General features: G+C 40.6%; 1 protein-coding gene across 1 annotated transcript in view; it reads left to right on the plus strand.

Annotated features, from left to right (window-relative positions):
* LOC126243124 (tubulin alpha-1 chain-like) overlaps positions 1 to 7596 on the plus strand; it is a 46693-nt gene extending 39097 nt beyond the window's left edge. Inside the window, exons 2-5 of the mRNA XM_049948140.1 lie at positions 5933 to 6155; positions 6267 to 6568; positions 6661 to 7188; positions 7300 to 7596. Of these exons, the coding sequence (XP_049804097.1) occupies positions 6035 to 6155; positions 6267 to 6568; positions 6661 to 7188; positions 7300 to 7596 (1248 nt within the window). The 5' untranslated portion in view covers positions 5933 to 6034. The remainder of the gene's footprint in view (positions 1 to 5932; positions 6156 to 6266; positions 6569 to 6660; positions 7189 to 7299) is intronic.
* The last annotated feature ends 11654 nt before the right edge of the window (positions 7597 to 19250 follow it).

Below are 19250 nucleotides of genomic sequence, written 5' to 3' on the forward strand. Positions count from 1 at the left end.
GTGACTGGCGTATTGTCACGAGCCAGTTGCTCGGCCACCATTGACCAGACGTTTTCAATTGGTGAGAGATCTGGAGAATATGCTGGGCAGGGCAGCAGTAGAACATTTTCTGTATCCAGAAAGGCCCGTACAGGACCTGCAACACGCGGTCGTGCATTATCCTGCTGAAATGTAGGGTTTCGCAGGGATCTAATGAAGGGCAGAGGCACTGGTCGTAACACATCTGAAATGTAACGTCCACTTTTCAAAGTGCCGTCAATGCGAAAAAGAGGTGACCGAGACGTGTAACCAATGGCACCCAATACCATCACGCCGGGTGATACGTCAGCATGGCGATGACGAATACACGCTTCCAATGAGCATTCAATGCAATGTCGCCAAACACGGATGCGACCATCACGATGCTGTAAACAGAACCTGGATTCATCCGAGAAAATGACGTTTTGCCATTCGTGCACCCAGGTTCGTCGTTGAGTACACCGTCGCAGGCGCTCCTGTCTGTGATGCAGCGTCAAGGGTAACCGAAGCCATGGTCTCCGAGCTGATAGTCCATGCTGCTGCAAACATCGTCGAACTGTTCGTGCAGATGGTTGTTGTTTTGCAAACATCCCCATCTGTTGACTCAGGGATCGAGACGTGGCTGCATGATCCGTTACAGCCATGCAGATAAGATGCCTGTCATCTCGACTGCTAGTGATACGAGGCCGTTGGGATCCAACACGGCGTTCCGTATTACCCTCCTTAACCCACCGATTCCATACTCTGCTAACAGTCATTGGATCTCGACCAACGCGAGCAGCAATGTCGCGATACGATAAACGGCAATCGCGATAATCTACAATCCGTCCTTTATCAAAGTCGGAAACGTGATGGTACGCGTTTTTCTTCACTCGAGGCATCACAACAACTTTTCACCAGGCAACGCCGGTCAACTGCTGTTTGTGATGTCCTTAGGTTAGTTAGGTTTAAGTGGTTCTAAGTTCTAGGGGACTGATGACCATAGATGTTAAGTCCCATAGTGCTCAGAGCCATTTGAACCATTTTTTTGCTGTTTGTGTATGAGAAATCGGTTGGAAACTTTCCTCATATCAGCACGTTGTAGGTGTCGCCACCGGTGCCAACCTTGTGTGAATGCTCTGAAAAGCTAATCATTTGCATATGACAGCATCTTCTTCCTGTCTGTTAAATTTCGCGTCTGTAGCACGTAATCTTCGTGGTGTAGCAATTTTAATGACCAGTAGTGTATCTGTATGGTGCGAGAATTGTCAATTGGCGTAAATAATGAAGAGTGTGAGATCATCCAAATGAGTGCTAAAAGGTATTCGTTGAACTTCAGTTACATGGTAAATCCGTCAAATCCAAAGGCCGTAAATTCAACTAAGTACTTAGGAACTACAGTTACGAGAGACTTAAATTGGAAAGAACACATAGCAAATGTTGTGAGGAAGACGAACCAAGTTCTGCGTTTTATTGGCAGAAGACGCAACAGATCTACTAAAGTCACTGCCTACACCATGCTTGTCCGTCCTCTTTTCGAGTACTGCTGCGCGGTGTGGGATTCTTACCAGATAGGATTAACAGAGAGTTCAAAGAAGAGCAGCAAGTTTTGTATTATCGAGAAATAGGGGAGAGTGTGTCACTGACATGATACAGGATTTGGGGTGAACATCATTAGAATATAGGCGTTTCCCGTTGCAGCAGAATCATCCCACGAAATTTCAATCACCAACTTTCTCCTGCGAATGCGAAAATATTTTGCTGCCCTACATAGGGAGAAACGATCATCATAATAAAGCAAGGGAAATGAGAGCTCGCACGGAAAGATGTAGGTGTTCGTTTCTTCCGCGCGCTTTTCGAGGTTGGATAATTCAGAATTATTGTGAAGATGGGTCGGTGAACTCTCTGCCAAGCACTTAAGTGTGATTTGTAAAGCATCCAAATAGATGTAGGTGTAGACTTCTTAAAACACTATTTTAACGCTTTTCTGAGCATTTTAAAATTGTGAATTCAACGTTCGTTTCACATCGTTTCAGCCCCAGCGGAAGTTCTATAGTGCGACACATCAAAATCTGCAATTTAGACTTTTTCGTAGAGATACCAGAACGGCATACCCATGAGTCCCGTCACAAATCAAGCGCTTCCTAGAACTCTCCCAATAATCCAAAGTCGATGATTCGCCTTCCCCACTACTGTCGTTACGTGCCCGTTCGTCCTTACGTGACCATTCCATTTCATATCGCTTTGTAAAGTTACACACGTTTCATCGACGTGACTTTGTCAACCAGCACGCCACTAATACTATATTTAAACATTTCAGGGTTGCTTCTGCTACTCAGCTGCGTTAACTTACATTTTTCTCAATAGGGTTTCGCGAAAGAATGTCCTCCTCTCTCCAGGGATTCCCATTCGAGTTCGCAAAGCGTCTCCGTAATACTCGCGTGTTGATCGAGCTTTCCGGTAACAACCATTGCAGCACACCTCTGAATTGCTTCAGATGACCTCGCGGGGATCGCAAACACTGGAACAGTACACGAGAATGGGTCGCACTTGTGTCCTTCATGTGATAACCTTTACGATACGCTTTCCAAAAAATTTCCCAATAAACTGGAGTCTATCATTCGCCTCCCCTACTATCGACCTTCGGCACTGGTTCCATTTCATATCGCTTTGCAACGTTACGTCTAGATATTTAATCAATATGACGGATTATTTTCCCTACTCATCTGAATTACCTTAAGTTTTACTACATTTATAGCTAGCTGCCCTTCATCACAGCAAATAGAAATTCTGCGTCATCCTATATCCTCTTACAGCCATACAACGACAACATTTTCTCAAATACTATAGCGTCTCCAAGCAAACAGTCACAGGTTGCTGTTCACTCAGTCTAATCTAAAAGCCGTAAATTCAACTAAATACCTAGGAATTACAAATACGAACAACTTAAACTGGAAAGAACACATAGAAAATGTTGTGGCGAAAGCTAACCAAAGGCTGCGTTTTATTGGCAGGACACTTAGAAAATGTAAAAGACCTACTAAGGAGACTGCATACACTACGCTTGTCCGTCCTCTTTTAGAATACTGCTGCGCAGTGTGAGACCCTTACCAGGTAGGACTGACGGGGTACAGCCAACAAGTTCAAAGAAAGGCAGCACGTTTTCTATTATCGCGAAATATGGGAGAGAGTGTCACAGAAATGATGCAGGATTTGGGCTGGAAATCATTAAAAGAAAGGCGTTTTTCGTTGCGACGGAATCTTCTCACGAAATTCCAATCACCAACTTTCTCCTCCGAACGCGAAAATATTTTGTTGACACCGATCTACATAGGGAGAAGCGATCACCACGATAAAATGAGGGAAATCAGAGCTTGTACGGAAAGATATAGGTGTTCATTCTTTCCGCGCGCTATACGAGATTGGAATAATAGAGAATTGGGAATGTGATTCGCCGGCCGCGGTGGTCTCGCGGTTCTAGGCGCGCAGTCCGGAACCGTGCGACTGCTACGGTCGCAGGTTCGAATCCTGCCTCGGGCATGGATGTGTATGATGTCCTTAGGTTAGTTAGGTTTAAGTAGTTCTAAGTTCTAGGGGACTGATGACCACAGCAGTTGAGTCCTATAGTGCTCAGAGCCATTTGAACCATTTTTGAAGGTGATTCGATGAACCCTCTGCCAGGCACTTAAATGTGATTTGCAGAATATCCATGTAGATGTAGATATGTATACAGGAAACAATAGCGGTCCTATCACGATTCCCTGGGACACTCCTGATGACCACTCGCGGTCCAGGTCAACTTACTGGGATCTATAACTTAAGGAGTCTTCGAGCCACTTACACGTATTCCACATGCTCGGACTCTCGTTAACAGTCTGCAGTGGCACACTGTAGCCCTTCATCCATGGTTCGCGGGATATCCTTGGAGGAAAGGGCAAGCTCAATTTCGCTCTCTGTACACGGGGTGTTCAGAAATTCTCGTGTGTGATGTCCTTATGTTAGTTAGGTTTAAGTAGTTCTAAGTTTAGGGGACTGATGACCTCAGATGTTAAGTCCCATAGTGCTCAGAGCAATTTAAATATCGTCAGTTTCTTCTCTGAATATTTAGGAATAGAATAAGATTTAGAAATCTGCCACTGCTACAGAGGAATTTCTGTGCAATACTTATTTTAAAAGAAGAAACAACCCATTTCCATGATCAATCTTATTTTTAAAGATCTTATCACGGAAAATCACCTAAAGCTTGTGAGAGAGTAAATGCGTTGGAGAAGGGCTGAGGGAGGGGGGGGGGGGTGATACGTAGTTCGACCGAAAAAATGTTTCTCGAACTCGCACTGCCCGGCACATGTCTCAAACGATTTCGAAATACCTCGAAAAGTAATGGCGCAATGTAAGTAGAAAAGTCAAATATGGTACCTGTTACAACCTGTTGAAAAAAAAAAGAAGCCGCAATGAGTAGACCTACTATCGTGAAATTTTTAATTTATACTTAAGTTGTCAATTTAACTCCTTGCACTTACTAGGAACTTACTGAAGATCTTTCTGACTGTAGCAAATAAACATTTCGAAGAGGCTACGAAGACTTTTCATGCATACTTTATATAATTGTTACTTAAACATTTCTTATATTATCAAAACTCCGTTTTTATTGCCGAAACTTGACAAATAAGAAATAAGAAAGTCACTCTTTAAAGTGTCGCCGATGTCAGATCAGACACGATGCTGCGGTAAGGTGCACCTATTGTTTTTACATAATAACATAATTTACCATCGGAGAAGCTTTTTGTCACTTTTCATAATAAATATGTAAATGAATATGAAGTTACAAAGTTCTCATTTTTAAAGAAACAAAAGGCAGCATTTTACCCGAAATTGCAACGAATGTACCAATTGAAGTATGAGCTGCTGTATTAATTCGCCTCAAGAATGATCTGGAATTTATCCAATAGCAGAGAGTGTTTCAAATCAGCTAACGCATAGACCAATCAGAAACTCCGTTGCATGCTGCACCACGGAGTCTATATATCTGAAAACTTACGCTGGAGACTATAAACTCGGCACGGGACGACTTCACACGTTTCAGACGAGGCAGAAGTTTGTGGTTTCAACTTTTTACTCTGCTGATTTGTATCGAGCGACAGCAAAATGGTAAGTTACTTCCTGATATTGATGGCGCTAAGTACTAAAGTGTTGCGAAGTGGAACATGCAATTGTGGGACTGGAATTTGTTAACGTTTGCTCCTGAATGTTCGTACGTTAATATGACGATGTCGAAGATTGTTAACGAGTAAGAACATGAATGATCAGATAATTTTTTACGACTAGCAATGAGAATAGCTTTCGGATTAAAGGAAACGCTAAAAGCTAAATTTGGAATTACAAATTTGGTCGGGTCATGATGCTGGCTGACCGCCATTTTGACATGTTTCCGACACCAGTCCAAGAATTGAAATGTACCGTTCAATTTTTGCTGCAAAATGAAGCGAAATTTTCCTTTGGTAAATCTTTGGTAAATCTAAATTGATCACTGTCATCCAACGTGCACTTTCTAGATTTCAATGCTAACTTGCACTAACGATGTCCTGGATTTTCGTAGCATTCTGTTGTTTTGACGCAAGCTGGTTACGCTACGGCGCCTGAAAGTGCGATACCGATTCGTAAAAAATCTACCGTAGGTTAGGTCTTGCGGGATGTTTACTATATTTTCGTTGCTAAATTCACTCCGGTTAGTAAAGTTAGACGTTTTGGTTTCGATCTCCATTTACTTAAAGAGAGATTTTTTATTTAACAATGAATCCTGTTGTGTATAGTGACGTATGGCTCGCGGAAATACGGTTTTGCAAGACAATATCCGCAGGTAACTTTAGTGTTTTAAAACAAGCTACAAAGTCTTTAATCTCAATATTTGACTTCATGGTCATTAAATATTTTTCAGCGTGAATGTATCTCAATCCACGTTGGCCAAGCGGGAACCCAGATTGGTAACGCATGTTGGGAATTGTACTGTCTTGAGCATGGTATCCAGCCCGACGGACAGATGCCGTCAGACAAAACTATTGGAGGCGGCGATGACAGCTTTAATACATTTTTCAGCGAGACTGGCGCAGGGAAACATGTGCCACGCGCGGTATTTGTGGACTTGGAACCGACTGTTGTTGGTAAGTTAGGACACATACTGGCACGTGTTTCCAATCCGTCGTGTAAGCATTTCCACTATTTCAGTGATAAACTGAAGTTCTTATCTGATACGGGACATTTTTCCTTTGCAGATGAGGTGCGTACAGGCACTTACAGGCAGCTGTTCCACCCAGAGCAGTTGATTACAGGCAAGGAAGATGCTGCAAACAACTATGCCCGTGGTCATTACACAATTGGAAAGGAAATAGTGGACCTTGTACTGGACCGTATTCGGAAGCTTGCCGACCAATGTACTGGACTTCAAGGATTCTTGATCTTCCACTGCTTTGGAGGTGGCACTGGTTCAGGCTTTACTTCACTCTTGATGGAACGTCTGTCTGTGGATTATGGCAAAAAGAGCAAACTGGAATTTGCAATTTACCCAGCCCCTCAGGTAAGAACGTTTTGTCAAAACTGAAGCTTGTCATTAAGAGATTTCGCGATGTATGTAGTTTTCTGTAACTAAATCATAATTGCGTTCTTCAGGTATCAACAGCCGTTGTAGAGCCGTATAACTCCATCCTAACGACTCACACCACCTTGGAACATTCAGACTGTGCTTTCATGAGCGATAATGAAGCTATCTACGACATTTGCCGCCGTAACTTAGACATTGAACGCCCAACTTACACCAATCTGAACAGGCTAATTGCCCAAATTGTATCCTCAATCACGGCATCCCTTCGCTTTGATGGAGCTCTTAATGTGGATTTGACAGAATTCCAGACCAACTTGGTACCTTATCCTCGCATCCATTTCCCACTTGTTACCTATGCCCCTGTCATCTCAGCAGAGAAGGCTTACCATGAACAACTGTCTGTGGCAGAAATAACAAACGCCTGTTTTGAACCTGCCAACCAGATGGTAAAATGTGATCCTAGGCACGGAAAGTACATGGCATGCTGTATGCTGTACAGAGGAGATGTAGTGCCGAAGGATGTAAACGCTGCCATTGCAACAATTAAGACCAAGCGAACCATTCAGTTTGTGGATTGGTGTCCAACTGGTTTCAAGGTTTGTGTAGTTGTTACATTACTATTGAAGATTTAGCTATTGGTCTGCTATTGTAAGGAATGTGTTGGAGACACTGAGTAAGTTTACTAAACAGCGTTTTACTTGTTACAGGTGGGGATAAACTATCAGCCTCCTACTGTGGTACCTGGTGGTGATCTTGCGAAGGTACAGCGTGCTGTTTGTATGTTGTCAAATACTACTGCAATTGCAGAGGCCTGGGCTCGCCTTGACCACAAGTTTGATTTGATGTATGCCAAGAGAGCTTTTGTTCACTGGTACGTCGGTGAAGGTATGGAGGAAGGAGAGTTCTCAGAAGCTCGTGAAGATCTGGCTGCCCTTGAAAAGGACTATGAAGAAGTTGGTATGGACTCTATTGAAGGGGAAGGAGAAGGAGCAGAAGAGTACTAAGTTCCGCAGAATGAAAAATGCCATTTTTCATATTATGTTTGTGAAGTCATTAAAGTTGTAAGTGATGTTTTTATTTTTTTTTAAATTGGAAAAAGGTTGCCCATTCCACTTTTTATGTAATAAAATTTGTTTTGTCTTAAGATGTGTGATACTCATTTAAGAAATTCTGAATGAGTAAGAGGCATTTTAATCAACAAATTGACTAGATAATCATCATTAAGGATAAAAATGTGCATTAACAGTATACTTGATAGTAAAACATTACTTCTTTGGCTGTGGGTACTCAGCCAAAATAAAGTTGTACTGCAACGTCAGTTCATAGAGTTTGATAACAGGTAACTAGTGCTGTGAGTGGCCTACTTCGCAAAAATTCTCTACCTAAAGTTTAAAACATTCATCTCTTTTGGTGCTGTAAATGTGACAAGCTAGTTTTATTAACCTTCGACTCGTTCCACATCATTACGAAATGTATTCATGATCCATGGAACTTGTATTAATCTAATCTAATCTAAACCTTGCACTAGTAATTAATTAATTTTTTTGTTGATCTTATGGATATGAAAAGATCTGTTTGAATTGAATGAAGTAACTTATGCTCCAAGCATTGGAGGAGTAATTCAGTTTTAAATTACATGAAATAAAAGACAAAATCTTAAACATGGCTGCAAAACAGCAACTATGTAAATCTGAAGAGGCTGAAAAATCAGCAACCAGTCGCAAAACAAAGGTTTATTGGTCCTTTACCTAGGTTTTGATATTTCGAAAAATATCTTCTTCAGGAGTTCCCTTGTTACATCACACGATGGTACATTAGATTAGCTGAAGCTGAGTGGCTCTGGTCGTACATACAATTGGCAAAAACGAGAATATCCCAAGCCATGGTTTAGATAGCAGATATTTTATCCTGTGACCCCTGTTACAATTTTATGTTGACAAGAGGGCATTTACTCGTGAGCATTCGTTCTGAAGTGTAATCTGGCTGCTATCTAAAGCCATGTTTTGTGGTAATTCTTGTTTTTGTCTGTCTTATATATAAGAAGAGCCGCTCGCCTTCAGGTAATCTGATGTACCATCTTGTGTTGTAAGAAGGCCCTATCCTTCTGAAGAAGATATTTCTAGAAATATCGGAACCTATGTCAAGGGTTAATAAATCTTTGTTTTGCAACTGGTTGGCTGATTTTTGTCAATCCCATCAAAATAAAAGACGGTAATGTTCTAGAATGCTGCTATAACTGTTAATTGCTATTAAATTAGCACTAGGCCTATTTTGGGATTATCGCATCAGGCTGTCTGCAGCCAAATACGCATTGTTAAAAGTTGTAACATCATAACTATTCATAATTTAGTTTTTTAATAACACGAAAGTTAAACTTGATATTGTTGGTTAATTTGATACTGGAACATGCGGGATGTATGAGTTAATCCCTATCTTTAGTTAAGGTCTTACTTTTGACAGGGTGCCTTGGGAAATCAGTTCTGTGGTGCAATCTAAAATGAGGTCTGAAGCAAGATCTTAAAATGGTGTGTTGATATTTTAACATACGGCATTAGAAACTCAGACGTTACCTTAAATGAAACATGAGAAACATACAAAGTGTTTAAAACCTAAGGCATCAATTCATGCAACACAATATTTGCATTAATGCAAGTTTCAGTGTTTTAAGATGATTTATGGTATAATTATGTACTTAACATTTCTGAAAGGTCACTCAAAAAATATGAAAACTCTTGGGATATTGACATTCACATTTCTTAGAATTGTAAGACTTTGAAAACGTATTAGCAAAGTGTTAGCCTTTGAAAGCTGGTGTCAAATAAGGAACTAAAATCACTAGTCTTTTAAGAACTGCTCATGCCCTTCGTTTCGCATGAATTTTCTGTGAAAAGGTGTAACTGCATTGTTAGCTGCAACAGGCAGAAGACGTGCTTTGTTGGTGCTGCACGTTTTAGCCGAGATAAACTCACGCTGAAGTGTGCTTCTTCGGCACGCCAGAGAAGGAGTGTGCACAGGAACAGGTAAGTGAAAAATCCGTGCAATACGCACGTTTATTTGTATATAAAAGTCGACTTCCGAATTTTCCTTTGTATGAGTCTTGCGTGTACAAGATTCGGGCGTCTGTTTGAAGTTCTAGATTCGCATGTTTTGCTGTTCACGTCGTTTCTGGATAATCTTTTATTGATTGTTCAGTACCCGTTTGTACCGTGATGTATTGTGAAATTTGGGACATTCGCGAGTGCTGCGATAAACTCGTACTGTTATCAATTATAGGCTTAAATTTAATTGTGCTCCTTTAAAATTTTTGAGAACAGTAGGCCTATTCTCGTTCAAAAAATCGTTTCCTAATTTCATTGTACAATTACGTGGGAAGTAGGTTATTTATGAGCATTTTCGGACGTTTACAAAACTATATTTTCAAAAGTTACAGGTACGAGTGTTTTGTATATGTACCTTATTTCGTAGCAAATGTGCGTTTTGTGGTTCACAGTTATGCCGAAGTACACATCACCCTTGAATTTCATTGTACATCAACGCAAAAAAAAGTGCGTTTTTGGGAATTTTCGGATAGTACCATTGTCCTTTGAATAATCTACGAGCATTTGTAAGTCGGCGTTTGTGATTTAGTTACTGTAGCAGCTATTCTGAATAACATGTTGTGTAAGATCCAGTTTTCCCGTAAAGAGAAGTAGCCTTATATATTATCTGCATTTATAGTAAATTAACTCTATTTTCGTGTTTGCTGGTTCAAAAATGGTTCAAATGGCCCTGAGCACTATGCGACTTAACTTCTGAGCTCATCAGTTGCCTAGAACTTAGAACTAATTAAACCTAACTAACCTAAGGACATCACAAACATCCATGCACGAGGCAGGATTCGAACGTGCGACCGTAGCGGTCACTCGGCTCCATACTGTAGTGCCTAGAACCGCACGGCCACTCCGGCCGGCGAGTTTGCTGACAACTATATTAAACTCAAAACATTTTAGAAGTTAGTAGTTTTTACCACAGAAGTTCGTGTTCCCGTAATAAAAAAAAAACAAGTTTTGTGTATTTGCTTCAATTCCTGTAGTTTATTTAGAAACTTTTTAACTCAACTGATCAAAAGATAATCAGCAAACTTAATTTAAAATTATTTGTTTACTGCCTTGTAATAGGCTACATAATAGTAGTAGTAGTTGTTGTGGTCTTCAGTCCCGAGACTGGTTTGATGCAGCTCTCCATGCTATTCTATCCTGTGCAAGCTGCTTCATCTCCCAATACGTACTGCAGCCTACATCCTTCTGAATCTGCTTAGTGTATTCATCTCTTGGTCTCCCTCTACAATTTTTACCCTCCACGCTGCCCTCCAATACTAAATTGGTGATCCCTTGATGCCTCAGAACATGTCCTACCAACCGATCCCTTCTTCTAGTCAAGTTATGCCACAAACTCTTCTTCTCCCCAATTATATTCAATACCTATTCATTAGTTATGTGATCTACCCATCTAATCTTCAGCATTCTTTTGTAGCACAACATTTCAAAAGCTTCTATTCTCTTCTTGTCCAAACTATTTATCGTCCACGTTTCACTTCCATACATGGCTACACTCCATACAAATACTTTCAGAGACGACTTCCTCGACCATCATCAGTTATTTTGCTCCCCAAATAGCAAAACTCCTTTACTACTTTAAGTGTCTCATTTCCTAATCTAATTCCCTCAGCATCACCCGAGTTAACGAGACTACATTCCATTGTCCTCGTTTTGCTTTTGTTGATGTTCATCTTATCCTCCTTTCAAGACACTGTCCATTCCGTTCAACTGCTCTTCCAAGTCCTTTGCTGTCTATGACAGAATTACAATGTCATCGGCGAACCTTAAAGATTTTATTTCTTCTCCATGGATTTTAATACCTACTCCAAATTTATCTTTTGTTTCCTGTACTGCTTGCTCAATATACAGATTGAATAACATCGGGGAGAGGCTACAACCCCGTCTCACTCCCTTCCCAACCACTGCTTCCCTTTCATGCCCCCTAACCCTGTCTCACTCCCTTCCCAACCACTGCTTCCCTTACATGCCCCTCGACTCTTATAACTGTCATCTGGTTTCTGTACAAATTGTAAATAGCCTTTCACTCCATTTGAAAGAGTGTATTCCAGTCCACATTGTCAAAAGCTTTCTCCAAGTCTACAAATGCTAGAAACGTAGGTTTGCCTTTTCTTAATCTACCTTTTAAGATTAGCCATAGGGTCAGTATTGCCTCACGTGTTCGAACATTTCTACAGAATCCAAACTGATCTTCCCCGAGGTCGGCTTCTACCAGTTTTTCCATTCGTCTGTAAAGAATTCGCGTTAGTATTTTGCAGCCGTGGCTTATTAAACTGTTAGTTCGGTAATTTTCACATCTGTCAACGCCTGCTTTCTTTGGGATTGTAATTATTATATTCTTCTTGAAGTCTGAGGGCATTTCGCCTGTCTCATACATGTTGCTCACCAGATGGTAGAGTTTTGTCAGGACTGGCTCTCCCAAGGCTGTCAGTATTTCTAACGTAATGTTGTCTACTCCTGGGGCCTTGTTTCGACATAGGTCTTTCAGTGCTCTGTCAAACTTTTCACACAGTATCATATCTTCCATTTCATCTTATCTATATCCTCTTCCATTTCCATAATATTGCCCTCAAGTACATCGCCCTTGTATAGACCCTCTATATACTCCTTCCACCTTTCTGCTTTCCCTTCTTTGCTTAGAACTGGGTTTCCATCTGAGCTCTTGATATTCATGTAAATGGTTCTCTTTTCTCCAAAGGTCTCTAATTTTCCTATAGGCAGTATCTATCTTACCCCTAGTGAGATAAGCCTCTACATCCATACATTTCTCCTCTAGCCATCCCTGCTTAGCCATTTTGCACTTCCTGTCGATCTCATTTTGAGACGTTTGTATTCCTTTTTGCCTACTTCATTTACTGCATTTTTATATTTTCTCCTTTCAATGTTTCTTCTGTTACCCTAGGATTTCTAGTAGTATGGTATTCTGCGCTAAGGCGGGTCTTGTCATGGGTTAGGCCTCTTCCATTTTTGTCAGTCCATAGCCAGTCTTTGCATTTCTGAATATTTGTCTCCTTTGATGTTGGCAGGCATTTGGTATCTTCTTTTTCCTCTTCCCCTTTTTCCCTCCACCATTCCTCTATTCCTTCCTTCAGTAAACAGTCCCTCCTCAATGTCCAATCCAGGTCTGTTTTCTCTTTCTGATGACTTTCAGCATGTTTCTTTCTTCTCCAACTCTTCTTAATACTTTTTTATTCCTTACTCGGTCTTCCCATTTCACTTTTTCCATTCTCATCCATATCCACATCTCTTGTGCGTCCAATCTTCGTTCATCTTCCTTCCTCAATGTCCAGGTCTCCACACCATACAGTGCAATGCTCCAGATGTAACATTTGCAAGTCTTTTCTCAGATCTTTGTTTAGTGGTCCGCAAAGTAATTTGTCTCCTCTCGAATCCTTATTTTTCTATTGCAATTCTTTTCCTTTTTTCTGTTGAGCAATACATATAATCCATTATTACACTTCCCAAGTAACTGAAGTTATTCACTTGCTCTATTTCCTCTCCCCCTGTTTTCCTATGGCATTTTATCCCCTTTCCTCCAGTTACCATACTTTTCGTTTTCTTCTTGTTAATCTTTCATGTTCTTCTAATTTTGTGTCTAGATCATCAAACATTTGTTCCATCTATCTTGCACTCACTGCCATCACAACTGTGTCATCTGCAAATCTTATACACTCCACTGTCCAACCCCCTATACAAACTCCTCTCCTTCCATCAAAACTTTCATTAATAATTTCCTTCAGATAGATCTAGAACAGTGTTGGTGATAAACAACCACCTTGTCTTACACCTCTTCCCAGTTCAATTTCTTCACTCATCGCACCTCCTATTCTTACTCTCGCTCTCTGGTTCAAATGTGAATTTCTAATTAGCCGTCTATCCCTCCAGTCAACTCCATGTTTCCTTACGATTTCCATCAGTTTGCACCCATCTGACGCAGTCAAAAGCCTTCTCAAGGTCAATGAACACAACATACACCAACCAAAACAGAGCCTCACTGTGAGTCCTGTTCTTGAACACAGGACGCGTTGGTTGACATTCGTAAGCAGCTGGAAATTGCCCTGACTACTTTGGAATGATTGGCAGTTGCTGCGAATCAGTGTGTTGGAAGAGTTTCCGAGAATTTACCTGTGATACCAGTACCAGAGATAACACAAGTGCTATGCTTTTAGGTGCATATTGTCTCCTCTGCAGAAACTGCAGGATTGTGATTACTCATATACTTGACTGTGATTGGCTGTCAGTGGTAGATCTGCATGTCCTGTACAGGGAGGATGGGGACCAGGGATGACTCATGGTGATGTACCGATCCCCGTAACCAACAAGTGTGAGGTGCTGTCTTTCACTGAAACTGAAAGTGAGCCAGTGGGATTCACTTCACCTGTTTTGCTCGGTGTCAAGAGGAGGCAAACACGAAATGGTAGGGGTCTATCAATCATCGAAAAATAGAATATACAGCGAATGATTTTACTCCTTAGGGAAATGGCAACAAGGGGCAGGAAAGGGCAAGTGACACTTAGTGTGTATGCCCGGAAGCCACATCCAACATGTTGAAGAGGCTATTCCAGCAGCCATTGAGGGAACCAAGTGCAACCAACTGCTGATTGTGGTGCACGTTGGAACAAATAATGCTATCATCTGGGCTCTGAGGTCACACTTGGGTCATTCCAGTGACTGGTGGAGAAGGTTGAGAAAAACAGCCGTGCGCATGGAGTGTCAATGGAGCTCACAATTTGCAGTATTGTCGCCAGAGCTGGTCGTGGCTGTTTGGTTCTTAGTTGAGTGAAAGGAATGAACCAGAGGCTTCGGAAGTTCTGTGACAGGATAGCTGTGACTTCCTGGACTTGCGTCATTGGGTTGAGAACTGTAGGATCCCCCTAAATGGGTCAGGTGTGCACCACACATCAGAGGCTGCTACTCGGATAGCTGACTGTGTGTGGGGTGCACAAAAGGGTTTCGTAGATAAGACAATTCTCCATCCAGCCCAGATAATGATCGCTGTAGGAAACCCGGCAGTATCAGAGTATGAGTGAAAAAAATGCCTCCCACAGGTGAAATTATTAAAATCCTAATTATAAACTGCTGAAGTATTTGAAAAAAAGTGCCAGAATTTGAAGCACTCCTGAAAAGCAGGTACAAAATCTGATTGAAACCTCAGATTGATAGCAGTAAGAGTTTTGGAGAAAATTTAAGTGTGTATCAAAATGATCTAGGGCAGTGGGAAATAAGTAGTGTATTTGTCACAGTAGACAAGAAACTCATATCCACCAAGATAGAAATTGAAGCTGCATATGAGATTGTTTGGGCAAGACTCAGTGATGCTTGTGGTGTGCACATCCCTGTCCACCACATTTTAACAGACTGCATTTTATACCACGATGCAAGGGCAGAAGCACAAGTTGATGGGGATCTGCCGTGTATTTTAGCTAATGATGAGATGTGTGTATCTAGGGTTTTAAAGTTTTGTGATGTGTCTGGACTCTGGCTAAACTTTTAGGCTGAAGGTTTTAGTGTATTGCAAAGTGGCTGGCTCCTCCATTTTTTCCTTGTGGTCAGCCAGCCACTTCCATCTGCTATATTGTTTTAACTCCCTTTAACACTTTCTTCCTGTGCTGTCCATGTTTTACTGCTAGCAGCATGCTTCGTCCCACGCTTCGGTGGGGGTAGGCACATATTTTTCCAAGCTTGTTAGCTGTGTTTTACATTCTGTTTTATCTTACTGTTCTGAGTCTTGTCGTGACACCTGTCTCAATCTGTTATTGTGCGGGTGCTGAAGACCTTGCCGTAGTGCACCCATACAACCCTCTCCATCCACCCATCAGTATCAGGGGTGGGCACAAAATGGTAATTGGGTCCTTCTATCACCCACCAGACTCATCTCCTTATCAAACCAAAAACTTTAGAGAAAACCTCAGTTCACTTGTGTATAAGTTCTCCAATAATACTGTAACCATCGGCAGAGACTTTAACCATCCAACAGTTAATTGGAAAAATTAGTTTAGTTAGTCGTGGGTGTGATAAGACGTCTTGTAAAACATTAATAAATATCTAGTCTGTAAGCTACCTAGAACAGATAGTTAGGAATCCCATTCATGATGGAAATATATGGGATCTAATGGAAACAAATAGACCTGACCTCTTTGATGATGTCCACATCTAAACTTTTACCAGTGAGCATGATGCGACTGTAGCGACAATGATTACCAAAGTACAGAGGATAACTAAAAGAAGCAGAAAGATAGTATATGTTCAGTAAACTAGTTTAAAAAATCAGTAGTGTCTTTTCACAATGAGGAACTTGAAACTTTCAGCACAGGACAGGAGCATGTATTGGAACGCTGGCTCAAGATTAGATGAACAGCTGACCATTCTCTGGACAGATATGTACCCAGTAGAACAGTTCATAATGAGAGGGGACCTCAATGGTATATAGTCACTGTAAAGAAACTTCTAAAGAAACAGACATAACTGCATAATAGATGTAAAACAAAGTGTAGGGCCATAGGTAGAGAGATGCTCAACGAAATGCATAAAGAAAGAAATGAGTGATGCCTTCAATGACTACCATAGCAGAATATTGTTTAGTGATCTTTCACAGGACCCAAAGAACTTCTGGTATTATGTAAAGGCTGCTAGTGGCACCAAAGTAAGTGTCCAGTGAATGAGACAAGAACTGAAATTGAGGGTAACAAAGCAAAAGCTGAAATCCAGAATGAGATTTTCACTCTGCAGCGGAAGCTGAAATGCATAAGAATTAATTTCAGTGGTGCTGAGAAACAGCTGAAATTGTTAAAAGTGGGATCCCTGTCAGGGTCTGTACAGAACTTGCTGCTGAGTTAGCCTCTCTTCTAACAATGTGTTGTAGATCCCTTAAAAAAAAACTGTGCTCAGTTCTTGGAAAAGAGCACAGTTCACACCCATCTGCAAGAAAGGTAGTGGAAGTGACCACAAAACTTCTGTCCAATATCCTGGATATCGATTTGCTGTAGAATCTTAGAACATATTCTGAGCTCAAGCATAATGAAGTATCTTGAACAGAATGAGCTCCTCAATTCCAACCAGCATGAATTCCAAAAACATTGATAATGTGAAACACAAATCACACTTATCTCATTTGATGTACTGAAGGCTTTGGATCAAGGCAGTCAGGTAGAGGCAGTATTTCTTGATTTTTGCAAAGCATTTGACTCAATACCACACGTACCCTTAATGTCAAAAGTACAATCATATGGGATATCAAGTGAAATTCGTGACTGGCCAGAGGAATTTTTTGAAAGGAGGCCGCAGCTTGTAAGAGTTATCGTCAGACAGAAGTAACTTCAGGAGTGCCTCAGGGAAGTGTTGGATCCCTGCTGTTCACATTGTATATTAATGACCTTGCAGACAATTTTAATAGTAATCTCAGATTTTTTGCAGATGATACACTTATCTACAAATGAAGTACTACTTGAAAGAAGCTAAATAAATGTTCAGTCAGATCCTGATGAGATTTCAAAGTTCTTGCAGAGATTGGCAACTTGTTTTGAATGTGCCGAAATGTAAATTTGTGCACTTCACCAAATAATAAAAAAAAATAATATCCTGTGGACTACAATATCAATGATTGACTGTTGGAATTAGCAAACTCATACAAATATCTGGCTGTAACACTTTCTAGGGATATGAAATGGAATGATCATACAGTCTTGGCCATGCTTAAAGCAGATGGTAGACTTCCGTTCATCGGTAAAATACTGGGGAAGTGCAATCAGTCAATAAAGGAGACTACTTACAAATCACTCTTCATGACTAGTTCTAGACTATTACTCAAGTGTGTGGGACTCTTTATCAGACAGTAGTAGGAGGGGATAATGAACATATACAGAAAAGGGCAGCACAGATGGTCACAGGTTTGATCTGTGGGAGAGCGTCACAGAGATACTGAAGAAACTGAACTCGAAGACCCTAGAAGATTGACATACAGTATTCCAAGAAAGTCTGTCAACAAAGGTTCAAGAACCGGCTTTAAATGCTGACTCTAGGAATATACTACAGTCCCCTATGCATCACTCACATAGGGATCATGAGGTTAAAATTAGCACAGTGGCGTTCACACAATCATTCTTCCCACTCTTGATACATGATTGGAACATGAAGAAACCCTAATGACTGGTACAATGAGATGTACTCTCTGTCATGCACCTCACGGTGGTTTGCAGAGTACAGATGTAGATGTAGAGGTGTTATGTCAACTTCCAAATAACAAGAATGCTTAATAAATGTCCTGTGTTTATGATGGGTGTCTCAAGTTTTTTAACTAGCTGTTGTGCTCTGTTCAGTAGCAGTAGTTCAGCAATCACTGGTGATGACTGCGGTTCAAAGTTGGTGCTTGGGTTTTCTAGTCATGGCTTGGGTGCTTGTAAGTTTCAAATGAATTCACATGAGATACAAACAGTTTTTTCTGTGTCCAAGTGTATTACTAGTGCCCCACATTGATTTGCGACATAACACTGTTGTGGCTCATCACTTTAGATTGGAGCTCATCTGTAACTACAGAAATGTGCAAATGAGAAATGTGTAACATGAGAAGTAGGAAAATCTTTGTGGCCATCACCAGAGTAATGATCTGATGTGTCATTGGTTTTATTAGATATGCGTTGAATGTTCTCTTAGAATGTTAAGATGTATTGGGCTACGTAGCCTTAAAAAAAAATTCTACATTTGTTGTGTTACCTGTGGAAACTTTTTGTAGGTACGCATCTTATCCATAAATTGATTGGACTCTGGAAATGCAAATCCCATACATTTTACAGGGAATATTTAATTTTTTAGTCCAGTAAATCTTTTTGGTACATTGTTTGTACATGTGATACAAGACAGTTCAGGGTAAAACAATTAGATTATAATTGCAGCAGTTAATAAATGAGACTGCGTGTTCAACTCAAATATTAAAGTGATAGTCTTAACAATATTTTGTAAATCAGTTTTACTTTTATGATGCTCCAGAAATTTAGGCAGGGTAGAAGCTGTGATCAAGCAAGAACTAACAACTTTACTTGAATGTTTATAATGTTCGTATTCATTTTAGTCAACACCACAGCCAACCATCAGTTCTGTCCTCATAGACTTCCAGTTCTGCCCTTACAACACATGTGATGTACGCTGTGTATTGTATATTTCGACCTACCGATTTGAAAAGACTTATCTTTTAATTACATAGTGTGCTCACACACACACACACACACACACACACACACACACACACACATGAATTAATTTTGATGGCTAGACTAGTTTCAGTTGCCAATAGAACCATCCTCATAACTCTCAACAAGCACAAAGATACAGAAAATCACCTTGGAAAAACCCTTTGTATGAAGTAATTTTCAAGCTTAAAATATTTGAAGGAAACACGTGGCATACCTTTTTATTTGTGTTTACTTCAAACATTTTAACTCTAGAACCACTGATATTTAGACATACCTAGAACTGCATCTGGGACACTAATGACCTGCGTATCTTTCCCTTTTATTATTCTTTGTCAGTGGGTTATTGTTACTACCAATGAATCCATTCTTTGAAGTGCT

The sequence above is a fragment of the Schistocerca nitens genome, chromosome 1, assembly GCF_023898315.1.
Source record: "Schistocerca nitens isolate TAMUIC-IGC-003100 chromosome 1, iqSchNite1.1, whole genome shotgun sequence".
Lineage (NCBI taxonomy): Eukaryota > Metazoa > Arthropoda > Insecta > Orthoptera > Acrididae > Schistocerca > Schistocerca nitens.